This window comes from Pristiophorus japonicus, chromosome 8 (genome assembly GCF_044704955.1).
Source record: "Pristiophorus japonicus isolate sPriJap1 chromosome 8, sPriJap1.hap1, whole genome shotgun sequence".
Lineage (NCBI taxonomy): Eukaryota > Metazoa > Chordata > Chondrichthyes > Pristiophoridae > Pristiophorus > Pristiophorus japonicus.
The window spans coordinates 186,373,037-186,385,881 of NC_091984.1; the positions used below are offsets into that span (position 1 = coordinate 186,373,037).

General features: G+C 45.1%; 1 protein-coding gene across 1 annotated transcript in view; it reads left to right on the forward strand.

Moving 5' to 3' along the window:
• The window catches only part of LOC139268260 (hepatocyte nuclear factor 1-alpha-like), a 292,924-nt gene extending 288,802 nt beyond the window's left edge, over positions 1-4,122 (forward strand). The window contains exon 10 of the mRNA XM_070886311.1: positions 3,995-4,122. Within this exon, the coding sequence (XP_070742412.1) occupies positions 3,995-4,122 (128 nt within the window). The remainder of the gene's footprint in view (positions 1-3,994) is intronic.
• The last annotated feature ends 8,723 nt before the right edge of the window (positions 4,123-12,845 follow it).

Here is a 12,845-nt window from a genome sequence, read left to right on the forward strand (position 1 = left end):
AACGTTAGTGGGAGTTGTGTACAGACCACCAAACAGTAGTAGTGAGGTTGGGGACAGCATCAAACAAGAAATAAGGGATGTGTGCAATAAAGGTACAGCAGTTATCATGGACGACTTTAATCTACATATTGATTGGGCTAACCAAACTGGTAGCAATGCGGTGGAGGAGGATTTCCTAGAGTGTATTAGGGATGGTTTTCTAGACCAATATGTCAAGGAACCAACTAGAGAGCTGGCCATCCTAGACTGGGTGATGTCTAATGAGAAGGGACTAATTAGCAATCTTGTTGTGCGAGGCCCCTTGGGGAAGAGTAATCATAACATGGTAGAATTCTTTATTAAGATGGAGAGTGACACAGTTAATTCGGAAACTAGGGTCCTGAACTTGAGGAAAGGAAACTTCGATGCTATGAGGCATGAATTGGTTAGAATAGACTGGCAAAGGATACTTAAAGGGTTGACGGTGGATAAGCAATGGCAAACATTTAAAGATCACATGGATGAACTTCAGCAATTCTACATCCCTGTCTGGAGTAAAAATAAAACGGGGAAGGTGGCTCAACCGTGGCTAACAAGGGAAATTAAACATCGTGTTAAAACAAAGGAAGAGGCATAAAATTGGGTGGAAAAAGCAACAAACCTGAGGACTGGGAGAAATTTAGAATTCAACAGAGGAGGACTAAGGGTTTAATTAAGAGGGGGAAAATAGAGTAAGAGAGGAAGCTTGCAGGGAACATAAAAACTGACTGCAAAAGCTTCCATAAATATGTGTGAAAAGAAAAAGATTAGTGAAGATAAACGTAGGTTCCTTGCAGTCAGATTCAGGTGAATTTATAATGGGGAACAAAGAAATGGCAGACCAATTGAACAAATACTTCAGTTCTGTCTTCACGAAGGAAGACACAAATAATCTTCCGAATGTACTAGGGGACAATGGGTCTAGTGAGAAGGAGGAACTGAAGGATATCCTTATTAGGCGGGAAATTGTGTTAGGAAAATTGATGGGATTGAAGGCTGATAAATCCTTGGGGCCTGTTAGTCTGCATCCCAGAGTACTTAAGGAAGTGGCCCTAGAAATAGTGGATGCATTGGTGATCATTTTCCAACAGTCTATCAACTCTGGATCAGTTCCTGGAGGGTAGCTAATGTAACACTACCTTTTAAAAAAGGAGAGAGAGAGAAAACGGGTAATTATAGACCGGTTAGCCTGACATCAGTAGTGAGGAAAATGTTGGAATCAATCATTAAGGATGAAATAGCAGCGCATTTGGAAAGCAGTGACAGGATCGGACCAAGTCAGCATGGATTTATGAAAGGGAAATCATGCTTGACGAATCTTCTGGAATTTTTTGAGGATGTAACTAGCAGAGTGGACAAGGGAGAACCAGTGGATGTGGTGTATTTGGACTTTCAAAAGGCTTTTGACAAGGTCCCGCACAGGAGATTGGTGTGCAAAATCAAAGCGCATGGTATTGGGGGTAATGTTCTGACGTGAATAGAGAACTGGTTGGCAGACAGGAAGCAGAGAGCCAGGATAAACGGGTCCTTTTCAGAATGGCAGGCAGTGACTAGTGGAGTGCCACAGGGCTCAGTGCTGGGACCCCAGCTCTTTACAATATATATTAACGATTTAGATGAAGGAATTGAGTGTAATATCTCCAAGTTTGCGGATGACACTAATCTGGGTGGCGTTGTGAGCTGTGAGGAGGACGCTAATAGGTTGCAAGGTGACTTGGACAGGTTAGGTGAGTGGGCAAATGCATCGCAGATGCAGTATAATGTGGATAAATATGAGGTTATACATTTTGGGGGCAAAAACACAAAGGCAGAATATTATCTGAATGGCGGCAGATTAGGAAAAGGGGAGGTGCAACGAGACCTGGGTGTCATGGTTCATCAGTCACTGAAAGTGGGCATGCAGGTACAGCAGGCGGTGAAGAAGGCAAATGGTATGTTGGCCTTCATAGCTAGGGGATTTGTGTATCGGAGCAGGGAGGTCTTACTGCAGTTGTACAGGGCCTTAGTGAGGCCTGACCTGGAATATTGTGTTCAGTTTTGGTCTCCTAATCTGAGAAAGGACGTTCTTGCTATTGAGGGAGTGCAGCGAAGGTTCACCAGACTGATTCCAGGGATGGCTGGGCTGTCATATGAGGAGAGACTGGATCAACTGGGCCTTTATTCACTGGAGTTTAGAAGGATGAGAGGGGATCTCATAGAAACGTATAAGATTCTGACGGGACTGGACAGGTTAGATGCGGGAAGAATGTTCCCGATGTTGGGGAAGTCCAGAACCAGGGGACATAGTCTTAGGATAAGGGGTAGGTCATTTAGGACTGAGATGAGGAGAAACTTCTTCACTCAGAGAGTTGTTAACCTATGGAATTCCCTGCCGCAGAGAGTTGTTGATGCCAGTTCATTGGATATATTCAAGAGGTAGTTAGATATGGCCCTTACGGCTAGGGGGATCAAGGGGTATGGAGAGAAAGCAGGAAAGGGGTACTAAGGGAATGATCAGCCATGATCTTATTGAATAGCAGTGCAGGCTCGAAGGGCCGAATGGCCTACTCCTGCACCTATTTTCTATGTTTCTATGTTTCTATGAGAAGGTAGATGCAGAGAGGATGTTTCCACTGATGGGGGAGACTAGAACTAGAGGGCATAATCTTAGAATAAGGGGCCGCCCATTTAAAACTGAGATGAGGAGAAATTTCTTCTCTCAGAAGGTTGTAGATCTGTGGAATTCGCTGCCTCAGAGAACTGTGGAAGCTGAGACATTGAATAAATTTAAGACAGTTTCTTAAACGATAAGGGAATAAGGGATTATGGAGAGCAGGCAGGGAAGTGGACCTGAGTCCATGATCGGATCAGCCATGATCGTATTAAATGGCGGAGCAGGCTCGAGGGGCGGTATGGCTATTCCTGCTCCTATTTCTTATGTTCTTAACAGAATTACATTTTAATTTACAGGTTCATAAGGGAAGCTTTAGGCCTTACTAAATTGAATATATTCCCGAGTGCGATACCATAATGAATTGCAAATCATGTAATCATTAGCACCACATGACTTACACCTGCAAAATCCTGCCAAGTGCTAATTGAACTTGAAAACAAAATATACAAAAAAGCTTTCTTTTCTCCAATGTTCATCCAGCCCCATCTCTCCTGAAGCTGTTAATTCCTTTGACGCGTTTGATGGACACCAGTCCAGGTTCACTACCTCACCCATGTGGCCTTATTGATGCGTGAGGGTAGATGGTATTGGCTGGCTATTCTGTTGTCGAAGACATGTCAGCCAAACCCAATCCTATGATGACCTTATGTTCACACATGGACAGTTCCAGCTGGGCAGGAGGTGTGGGGTGTTGCAGGAAATTGTTCAGGAGTAGAAACCCTACTGTTCTAACTGACATCAAAGAATTCAGCACAGGCCAGGAATCCAAGAGATTCCTTGTCTGTATGGTTTAGAAATGGTGGGGCTAGATTTTTGTCTTCATTGCCTGGGCAGTAATCTGGCAGGAGTGAGGGGATGGGGTGGGGTTGGGGGTCGCTCGTGCTTTATAGAACCCGCCTGCTTTTCTTTCCACTGAAATTAATGGATCGTGTATCAGGCAGGGTTTATAAAAAGAGAAAATGCTGGAAATCTCAGCAGGTCAGGCAGCATCTGTGGAGAGAAAGCAGAGTTAATGTTTCTGGTCGAGGGTCATCGACCCGAAAACGTTCACTCTGCTTCCTCTCCACAGATGCTGCCTGACCCGTTGAGATTTCCAGCATTTTCTGGTTTTGTTCCAGATTCCAGCATCCGCAGGACTTTTTTGCTTTTGTATTAGGGTTTATAAAAAGCTGGGTAGCCGCTTCGGCAGATCGCCACTCCGGCAGTGAAGACCAACATCTTCCCTGGGGTCTTTACCTTGAAGCCATTGAGTGGTGGTTATAAAAAAAAATTTCAAATGAATGTCAATGTTATGACGATTCTCTTTCCTTTCTTCATTCGCAGTCTCTTCAGGCAGTCTGGTCATGTATCAAAACACACAGTCGGCAGACAGTCACAGCCACCTGCTGTCGCCCAGTCACAACAGCATCGAGACCTTCATCCCACAGCAGATGGCCTCCACCGCACCGTAACCATGCCAACCCAAACAGACTCTCTTAGGCCTCGAGCAAGCCATTCAGGAAAAAAAAGACGAGAGGCGTTAAATAATTTTCTAACGCCCTCAATTATACTTGGGACAGATAGTCTGCGACAAAACCCATGAACATTCTGTGAAGCTGGTACTTATTTGCATATTTTTAACTCAAAAATTACTTTATTATAGGGGGCTGTTTTGAGAGATGCCAATGTGCAATAGGTTTAATGAAAATCCTCAAATTATATGTCTAATTCAAGAGCTACATAAGTGGAAGTGTTTGCGGCGGTGGGGGGGGCAGAATTACAGGCCAAGCGCTGATAATTATGCAGACCCCTGCCCTAAATATTCCCAGTAATGGGTGATACTCGAGAGATGTTTAGCAGTGTCAAACCTGCATTTTGTGCTGCCGTTTTGTCCACAGAAATTAAATTCACATTATAAAATTTAAGCTCTGATTTTGAAGTACTTTATCCTCACTCTAAATATGTATTTACTTTTTCCCCCATTGGCTTGTTGATTGTAAAATTGGACCAAAGTATTTAACTAACCAAATTGTTAAATGTCATTGCAGCTCACTTTGTAAACTTTGTAGGTTCACTTAAAATTTACGACACATACAGTATTAAAGTACATTCAGTTTGTATTGTTGCCTAAAGCTGTGAATTTCTTTTTCTTTGATTGTACACCCTGTTGTAAAATGTTGGTGTTTTTACTTGAATTCTTGAAGCCTGAGTATCTCTGTCCTGATTGTGTCAAATTAGTAGTTCGGCCTACAATATTCCTTTGCCTGTTATTTTAATGGAAGTGTTACCTCATTTGTAATGAACAGATTAACGCGACCATTAAAACAGCAGATAGGGGAATGACCACTTCTATTGAGGTTTTAAGCTTATTAGTGAGGGCAAAGGGTAAATAATTCGCATCTGGAAATGTCCAGGCAGTGATAGTGATATTAAAAAAGCCAGGGGAATATATTTAAAATCTTACAGTCCACTTTGGATTAACCAGCTGTTCCAAACTCATTGAAAACTATGGTGCAGTGTGTTGAGTATACTATGGGCTCTGAGATTGACATTTCAGATCCACCCTGATTACAGATATCTGCATCATCTTCTGTGTTCCCCGAACCATTGCTCTCGTTGCTTCCTGAGATCCACGTTCAACGCTATGTGTCACCACAGGCTCGCTCTCGACCTCTCCAGAAACACCAACTCGAATTTCCTTCCCCCAGTGCAAGTACATCCCTCCCCCAAACAAAGCTCCTTATCCCAGCACAAGTGCATCCTTCGCCCACCTCCCCCACCCCCACCCCCAACCCCACCATAGATGGGGCAGGCATTGTGTGCGGATTGTTAACAGGTTTATTGGATATGAAGTGAATAGTGACAGTGTCGTGACTTCTGGATATTATCCACTCCAACGATGTCCCTTATAGGGGGTTGGAAGAACGTGATCCATCGTCCCCCCACCCCTGTCTCTCCGTGTCTCTCTTTCCCGCCCAGCCTCTCTCTCCCATCCAGCCTCTCTCTCTAGCCCAGTCTCTCTCTCCCCGTATCTCTCTCTCTCAACCACCCCCCCCCCCTCAGCTTCTCTCTCCCCCCCAGCCTCTCTCTCCCACCCAGCCTCTCGCTCCCACCCAGCCTCTCTCTCCTCCCCCAGCCGCTCTCTCCCAACCTCTCTCTCTCCCCGTATCTCTCTTTCTCTAGCCCAGCCTCTCTCTCTCCCCCCAGCCATTCTCTCCCCCCGCAGCCTCTCTCTCCCCGTATCTCTTTCCACCCCGCCAGCCTCTCGCTCCCACCCAGCCTCTCTCTCCTCCCCCAGCCGCTCTCTCCCAACCTCTCTCTCTCCCCCCAGCCTCCCTCTCTCCGCAGCCATTCTCTCCCCCCCGTATCTCTGCCCCCCTCAGCCTCTCTCTCCCACCCAGCCTCTCTCTCCCCTCCCCCAGCCTTTCTCTAGCCCCCAGCCTCTCTCTCCCTCTGAGTCTCTCTCCCCAGCCTCTCTCTCTCCCCCTTCTCTCTCTCCCCCAGCCTCTTTCTCCCTCCCAGCTTCTCTCTCTTCCCCCAGCCTCTCTCTCCCCCCCAGCTTCTCTCTCTCCCCCCAAGCCCCCAGCCTCTCTCTCCCCCCCAGCTTCTCTCTCTCCCCCCCAGCCCCCAGCCTCTCTCTCTCCCCTCCAGCCTCTCTCTCCCCCACAGCCTCTCTCTCCCCCCAAGCCTCTCTCCCACCCAGCCTCTCTCTATAGCCCAGCCTCTCTCCACGTCCCTCACCCCACCCCCCAGCCTCTCTCCCCACCCCCCGACCTCTCTCTCTCTCTCCAGCCTTTGTCTCTCCCCAGCCTCTCTCTCGCTATCGGGCCCAGGAGGAGGGCGGGGCTTGACAGACACCTGTCTGTCAAAAAAGTGCAGTACAAATAGTTACATCGATCTTATATTGATGGCCTCTAGTTATGCTCTTCCCCACAAGCGGAAACATTCTCTCTATATCCACTCTATCAAAACCTATTTTAACGACTTGGAAGAGGGGACTGAGTGTAACGTAGCCAAGTTTGCTGACGATACAAAGATCGGAGGAAGGGCAATGTGTGAGAAGGACATAAAGAGGCTGCAGGAGGACATAGACAGGCTAAGTGAGTGGGCAAGAATTTGGCAGATAGAGTATAATGTTGGAAAGTGTGAGGTCATGCAGTTTGGCAGAAAAAATCAAAGAGCAAGTTATTATTTAAATAGAGAAAGATTGCAAAGTGACGCAGTACAGCGGGACCTGGGGATACTTGTGCATGAAACACAAAAGGTTAGTATGCAGGTACAGCAAGTGATCAGGAAGGCCAATGGAATCTTGGCCTTTATTGCAAAGGGGATGGAGTATAAAAGCAGGGAAGTCTTGTTACAGCTGTACAGGGTATTGGTGAGGCCACACCTGGAATACTGCATGCAGTTTTGGTTTCCATATTTACGAAAGGATATATTTGGTTTGGAGGCAGTTCAGAGAAGGTTCACTAGGTTAATTCCGGAGATGAGGGGATTGACTTATGAGGAAAGGTTGAGTAGGTTGGGCCTCTACTCATTGCATTTCAGAAGAATGAGAGGTGATCGCATCGAAACGTATAAGATTATGAGGGGGCTTGACAAGGTGGATGCAGAGAGGATGTTTCCACTGGTGGGGGAGACTAGAACTAGAAGGGGTGATCTTAGAATAAGGGGCCGCCCATTTAGAAGTGAGATGAGGAGAAATTTCTTCTCTCAGAGGGTTGTGAATCTGTGGAATTCGCTGCCTCAGAGAACTGTGGAAGCTGGGATATTAAATAAATTTAAGACCGAAATAGACAGTTTCATGAGCGATGGGGGATTGAGGGATTATGGGGAGCAGGCAGGGAAGGGGAGCTGAGTCCATGATCAGATCAGCCATGATCTTATTGAATGGCGGAGCAGGCTCGAGGGACCTTATGGCCTACTCCTGCTCCTATTTTTTATGTTCTTATGTTTATGTTCTTTCAGAATTTTAAAGACCTCTATTAGGTCACCCTTTAGCCTTCTTTTTTCAAGAGAAAGGAGACCCAGTCTGTTCATCCTTTCCTGATGTGTATACCCTCGCCTTTCTGGTGTTATCCTTGTAAATCTTCTCTGCACCCTCTCCAGTGCCTCAATCCATTTTATAATATGGCGACCAGAACTGTACGCACTACTCTAAGTGTGGTCTAACCAAGTTTCGATACAGGTTTAGTATAACTTCCCTACTTTTCAATTTTAAACCTCTAGAAATATACCCTAGTGTGGGGTTTGCTTTTTTATGACCTTCCTAATCTGTCTCGCACTTTTAGCGATTTGTGTATTTGTACTCTGAGATCTCTTTGTTTCTCTACCCCACGTACATTCTCACCCTCCAAGTTATGTGACCTCCCTATTCTTCCTACCAAGATGTAATACCTCACATTTATCTGTGCTGAACTTAATTTGCCAATTATATGCCCATCTGCAAATTTAGAAATTGTGGTTTTGATTCCAAAGTCTAAATCGTTAATATAAATTGTGAACAAGAGTAATGCCAGCATTGATCCTTGTGGAACACCACTACCCACCTTCTGCCACTGTGAATCTTTTACCTCTACACTTTGCTTTCGGTCTAGAAGCCAGCTAGTTATCCATTCTGCTACTTGTCCCCTGACTCTGCATTCTCTGACCTTGTTCATCTGTCTATTATGGGGTACCTTATCGATGGCTTTTTGAAAATCTAGATAAATTACATCTACTGAATAATTATTGTTTACTCTCCATGATACCTCTTTTGAAATCTATGCTGAAACTATATTTTTGGTTTCTAGATGTTCTTCTATTTTCTCCTTTAGTAGGGATTCCATTATTTTTCCAAGCGCCGATGTTAAGCTGACTGGTCTATAATTCCCTGGACATGTTCTATCCCCCTTCTTAAATATATGTATTATGTTAGCTATCTGCCAGACCTCTGGCATTACATCTTTTTCCAATGAATTATTAAATATGTGTAGTAAAGCCTCTGCTGTCTCTTCCCTAAATTCTTTTAAAATGTGTGGATGCAATCCATCCGGACCAGGGGTTTTATTTTCTTTGAGTTTGATTAGTTTATTTAATAGATCCCCTCTTTTTATTTTAAATGGATCCAATTGACCCTACTCTTTAGTTTCTTCCCAAGGTTCTGGAGATGTTGTCTATATGATGGTGCGGTCAAGCGTGACTCCTAAATAGGGATTTTTGGCATGGCTTACCTCTGCGCCACAAAAGGAGACTTTCAAAGCTTGGGTTGGGTGTTGAGGTGGAATGTCGTTCCAAATGAAACAGCGATTTACTTCTACTTCTTGCAATTCAGCAAACTGTATTCGCTGGTCACGATGCGGTCTCCTCTATATTGGTGATACCAAATGCAGATTGGGTGATTGCTTTGCTGAACACCTCCGCTCAGTCCACAGCATGACCTTCAGCTTCCCCTTGCTTGCCATTTTAATTCTCTGCCTCACTCCCACTCTGATCTCTCTGTCCTTGGCTTCTTACACTGTTCCCAATAAACTCCACTTAAGCTCGACGAACAGCAACTCATCTTTCGATTAGGCATTTTACAATCTTCTGGACTCAACATCGAGTTCAACAATTTTAGACCATAACCTCTGCCCCTATTCTTTTGGACAGCAGGTGCTGATAATGATTCTGCTGTTGACATTCACACCTCCTCTAGACCCATCTTTTGTTTCTTTACTTGTCCCACTACCACTCCCTTTTGCCTTGCACCATCATCCCTTTCGTCATTTAAATCACTCCTGCCTTCCACACTTCCCTCTGGTTCTCTCCGCCCCTCCCCTCACTTTCCCTGTCTCTGTGTTTGCTTAAAACGTGTTATATCGCTAACATTTTCCAGTTCTGACGAAACATCACAGACCTGAAACGTTAACTCTGTTTCTCTCTCCACAGACGCAGCCTGACCCGCTGAGTATTTTCCAGCATTTTCTGTTTATTTTTCAGATTTCCAGCATCCGCAGTATTTTGCCTTTTTTCTATGTGAGATGAATTTGGCCAGTTTAAATCCAGTTCCTTATAGGCCACAACATAAATGTACCCCCGGATTGGAAATCGCAATCAGCAGTGTCTCAAGAAGGCCAGTGCAGCAAGAGGCGGAGGTGCATTTTTGCGGTAAAGCAGGGAGAGTTTGATTCTTCACCAAATCCATACTCTCACCTTGGAGTGCGCCTGAAAAAGGCAGGTTTTCCATTTCCCATTGCTAACATCACTTGCTTTGAAGAGCATAAAAATGTACTAAAAAAAACCCTACAGTTTACAGCGAGGCCTAAGATGATGATGTCAAAAGATCACCCACTGTTCCTTTTCTTATGATGTTATGAAGATCCCTCAATGCATTTTCACTGCTGTTGCATTATTAATTTCCAGTGCACTGATTAACATGTTTGAGTCAGTTCCTGTCGCTGCGGTTTCAGCACAGCCACTGAGCATTTGTTTGTAAAGGTTAAAGTCTGTGTTAAACATTTACAGACAGGTGTTTATATAAATAAGTTAAAATAGTACAAGGAGGAACCTAAACCCATTGGTGTTAAAATGGCCAGAATATATCGGTGGATATCATTTCAAAAATTAACATTCCAGAAGACAGAATCCTTTGAAATTCAGTCTTGCTGTGGCTCTTCCGATGACAGAACCATTTCATCGGGTGAGCAGCTGGTCTCAGCTGGAGCCCAGTGATGTGCTAGAATTGGCCTCAGTGCCTCAGACTAGCGAGGACAAAAATCAGCCAGGATCCCCATTCCTGATCATTATCCAGTGACTCCTCCAACACCAACAACTTGTATTTATATTGCGTAGTAAAACATCCCAAGACGCTTCACAGGAGTATTATAAGACAAAAAATTTGACACCGAACCACATAAGGAGAAATTAGGGCAGGTGACCAAAAGCTTGGTCAAAAAGATAAGTTTTAAGGAGGTTCATAAAGGAGAAAACAGAGGTAGAGAGGTGGGGAGATTTAGGCAGGGAGTTTGAGAGCTTAGGGCCCAGGAAGCTGAAGACACGGCCACTGATGTTTGAGCAATTATAATCAGGGATGCTTAAGAGGGCAGAATTAGAAGAGCGCAGATATCTCAGAGGGCTGAGGAGATTACAGAGATAGGAAGGGGTGAGGCCATAGAGGGATTTGAAAATAAGGATGAGAATTTTAAAATCGAGGCGTTGCTTAACCGAGAGCCTACCAGAAGTGCACTAGAAGCATGGTCACTTAGACAAGGTACTGGAAAATGAGCAGTGTCCATGAAGCTGTACCTCAGCAATCACTCAGTACCTTGTAAAAGCAGGGGGAAAAAAATCAGAGAAAACTTAATGAGAAAATGTTAATCAATCTTACCTTTGTAGAGGATGCTAACATTTTACCTAATTGTTTGAGGTTACCTCGCCTACAATGAAACAACACACACACACAGGCAAGGACACAGTGTCATTGAGAATTGCAGACCTTAGAGAGGACTGAGTGACAGTGTGTCTGAATACAATCCTTTCACTTCTGCAACCTAGGTTCAAATCCAACACTGATAGGTGGGAGAGGGGTCTCCTCACTCTGACAGCTGTTGCAGGCACTGAGAGAAAATAATTTGAGAGTTTCCATTCAGGACCCCAAGGGCACAAGCCAATGACAGGAGCTGTCTCTCTCAGGGTTAGAAGTAAGTCACAAGGGTACCGAGTATCAGAAATAAAATATTAACAGGTGGCGTAGTTAAGATTCAATTTAATTTTGGAGCTGAGGTACGTGTAACTTAGAGGGGAAGAAGTTTAATTCCTTGATCTTTCGGATGACATTACTAACAGCTGGCATTTTCTCTCATACTATGTCACACTTCCTTCAATACTTGGGCTCCAAATGCTCTATGATTTAAATGTAAAACTTCTAGTGAGAAATGCGAACCAAAGCAAATTTCTGTTTTCACTTCATTGGATTAAAAAATAATTCCCCTGTCAAGTGTACCCTCGCATTTTTATCAGGAAAGGATGAACAGGCTGGATCTCTTTTCTCTTGAAAAGAAAAGACTGAGGGGTGACCTAATAGAGACCTTTAAAATTATAAAAGATTTTGATAGAGTGGATACAGATAGAGGGGTAGAAATTCACCCCCGCCGGAAACCTGGCGCACCTATCGTTTTCAAAGTGTTTTTACCATCGCATCAGACGAGGTGGACTCTTGATCGATTTTCAGCTCTTTGGCAATTTTTTTGGAGAGGACATAATGGGGGCGGAAATGCGGCGGTAAGTACTCTAGAGAGGCAGAGGTGGGAGCGGGATGGAGTAGGTGCATGTGTGCGTCACCACGTCTCTCCCCTCATTTAAAGGGGAGAGAAGCAGTGAGTATTTAGCTTCGGTCCCCTGGGTCACCAGGGAGGGTCTCGGCCGGGCCAGTGGCCTTACACTCAAGGGGTGGTGCCAGGCTGCCTGTTGGCGGCCCGGTCGAACCCAGGCCATAATTGTCTGGCTGATCGGGAAATCGGCCGAGCAAAAAAAAACATGGCGGCCACGGCAGTGCACCCTCCCCTTGAAGTGCCGCCGTGCTACCATGGCTCACACAGTGAAAGGAAGGTGCACCGACAGAAAAAGCTGTCGTGGGCACCGCGTGGCGGATCTATGATTTTTCCAACTAAATTTTGCGGGGGATTCCATGGAGGTGCGGGAGATGGGCAGTGCACCTTTTGATGACGCACTTAGGACGGTCGGCAGCAGTGGGGCGGAAGTGGGGACCGTCAGGAAAATCCCCGAGGTGAATTTCGATCGTGGCGGCCATTGGACTGGAATTCAGCGGCAGCTCAACTCTGCAGTCTGCTCGCCGCTTTCTGGCGGTAAGTGGCCTGTTTGGGAGGCTGAATTTCGGCCCCAAAATGTTTCCACTTGTGGAGAAAAGCAAAACTAAAGGCCATCAATACAAGATAGTGACCAAGAAATCAATAGGGAATTCCAAAGAAACATCTTTAACCAGAGAGTGGTGAGGATGTGGAACTCACTACCACAGGGAGTGGTTGAAGCGAATAGTATAGATGCATTTAAGGGGAGGCTAGACAAGCAAATAAGGGAGAAAGGAATTGAGGTTTATATTGATAGTCAGATGAGGAAGGATGGGTGAAGCTCGAATGGAGCATAAATGCCAGCATGGACTGGTTGGGCCGAATGGCCTGTTTCTGCACTAAATGTTCTGTGTAATCCTATGTCCTTT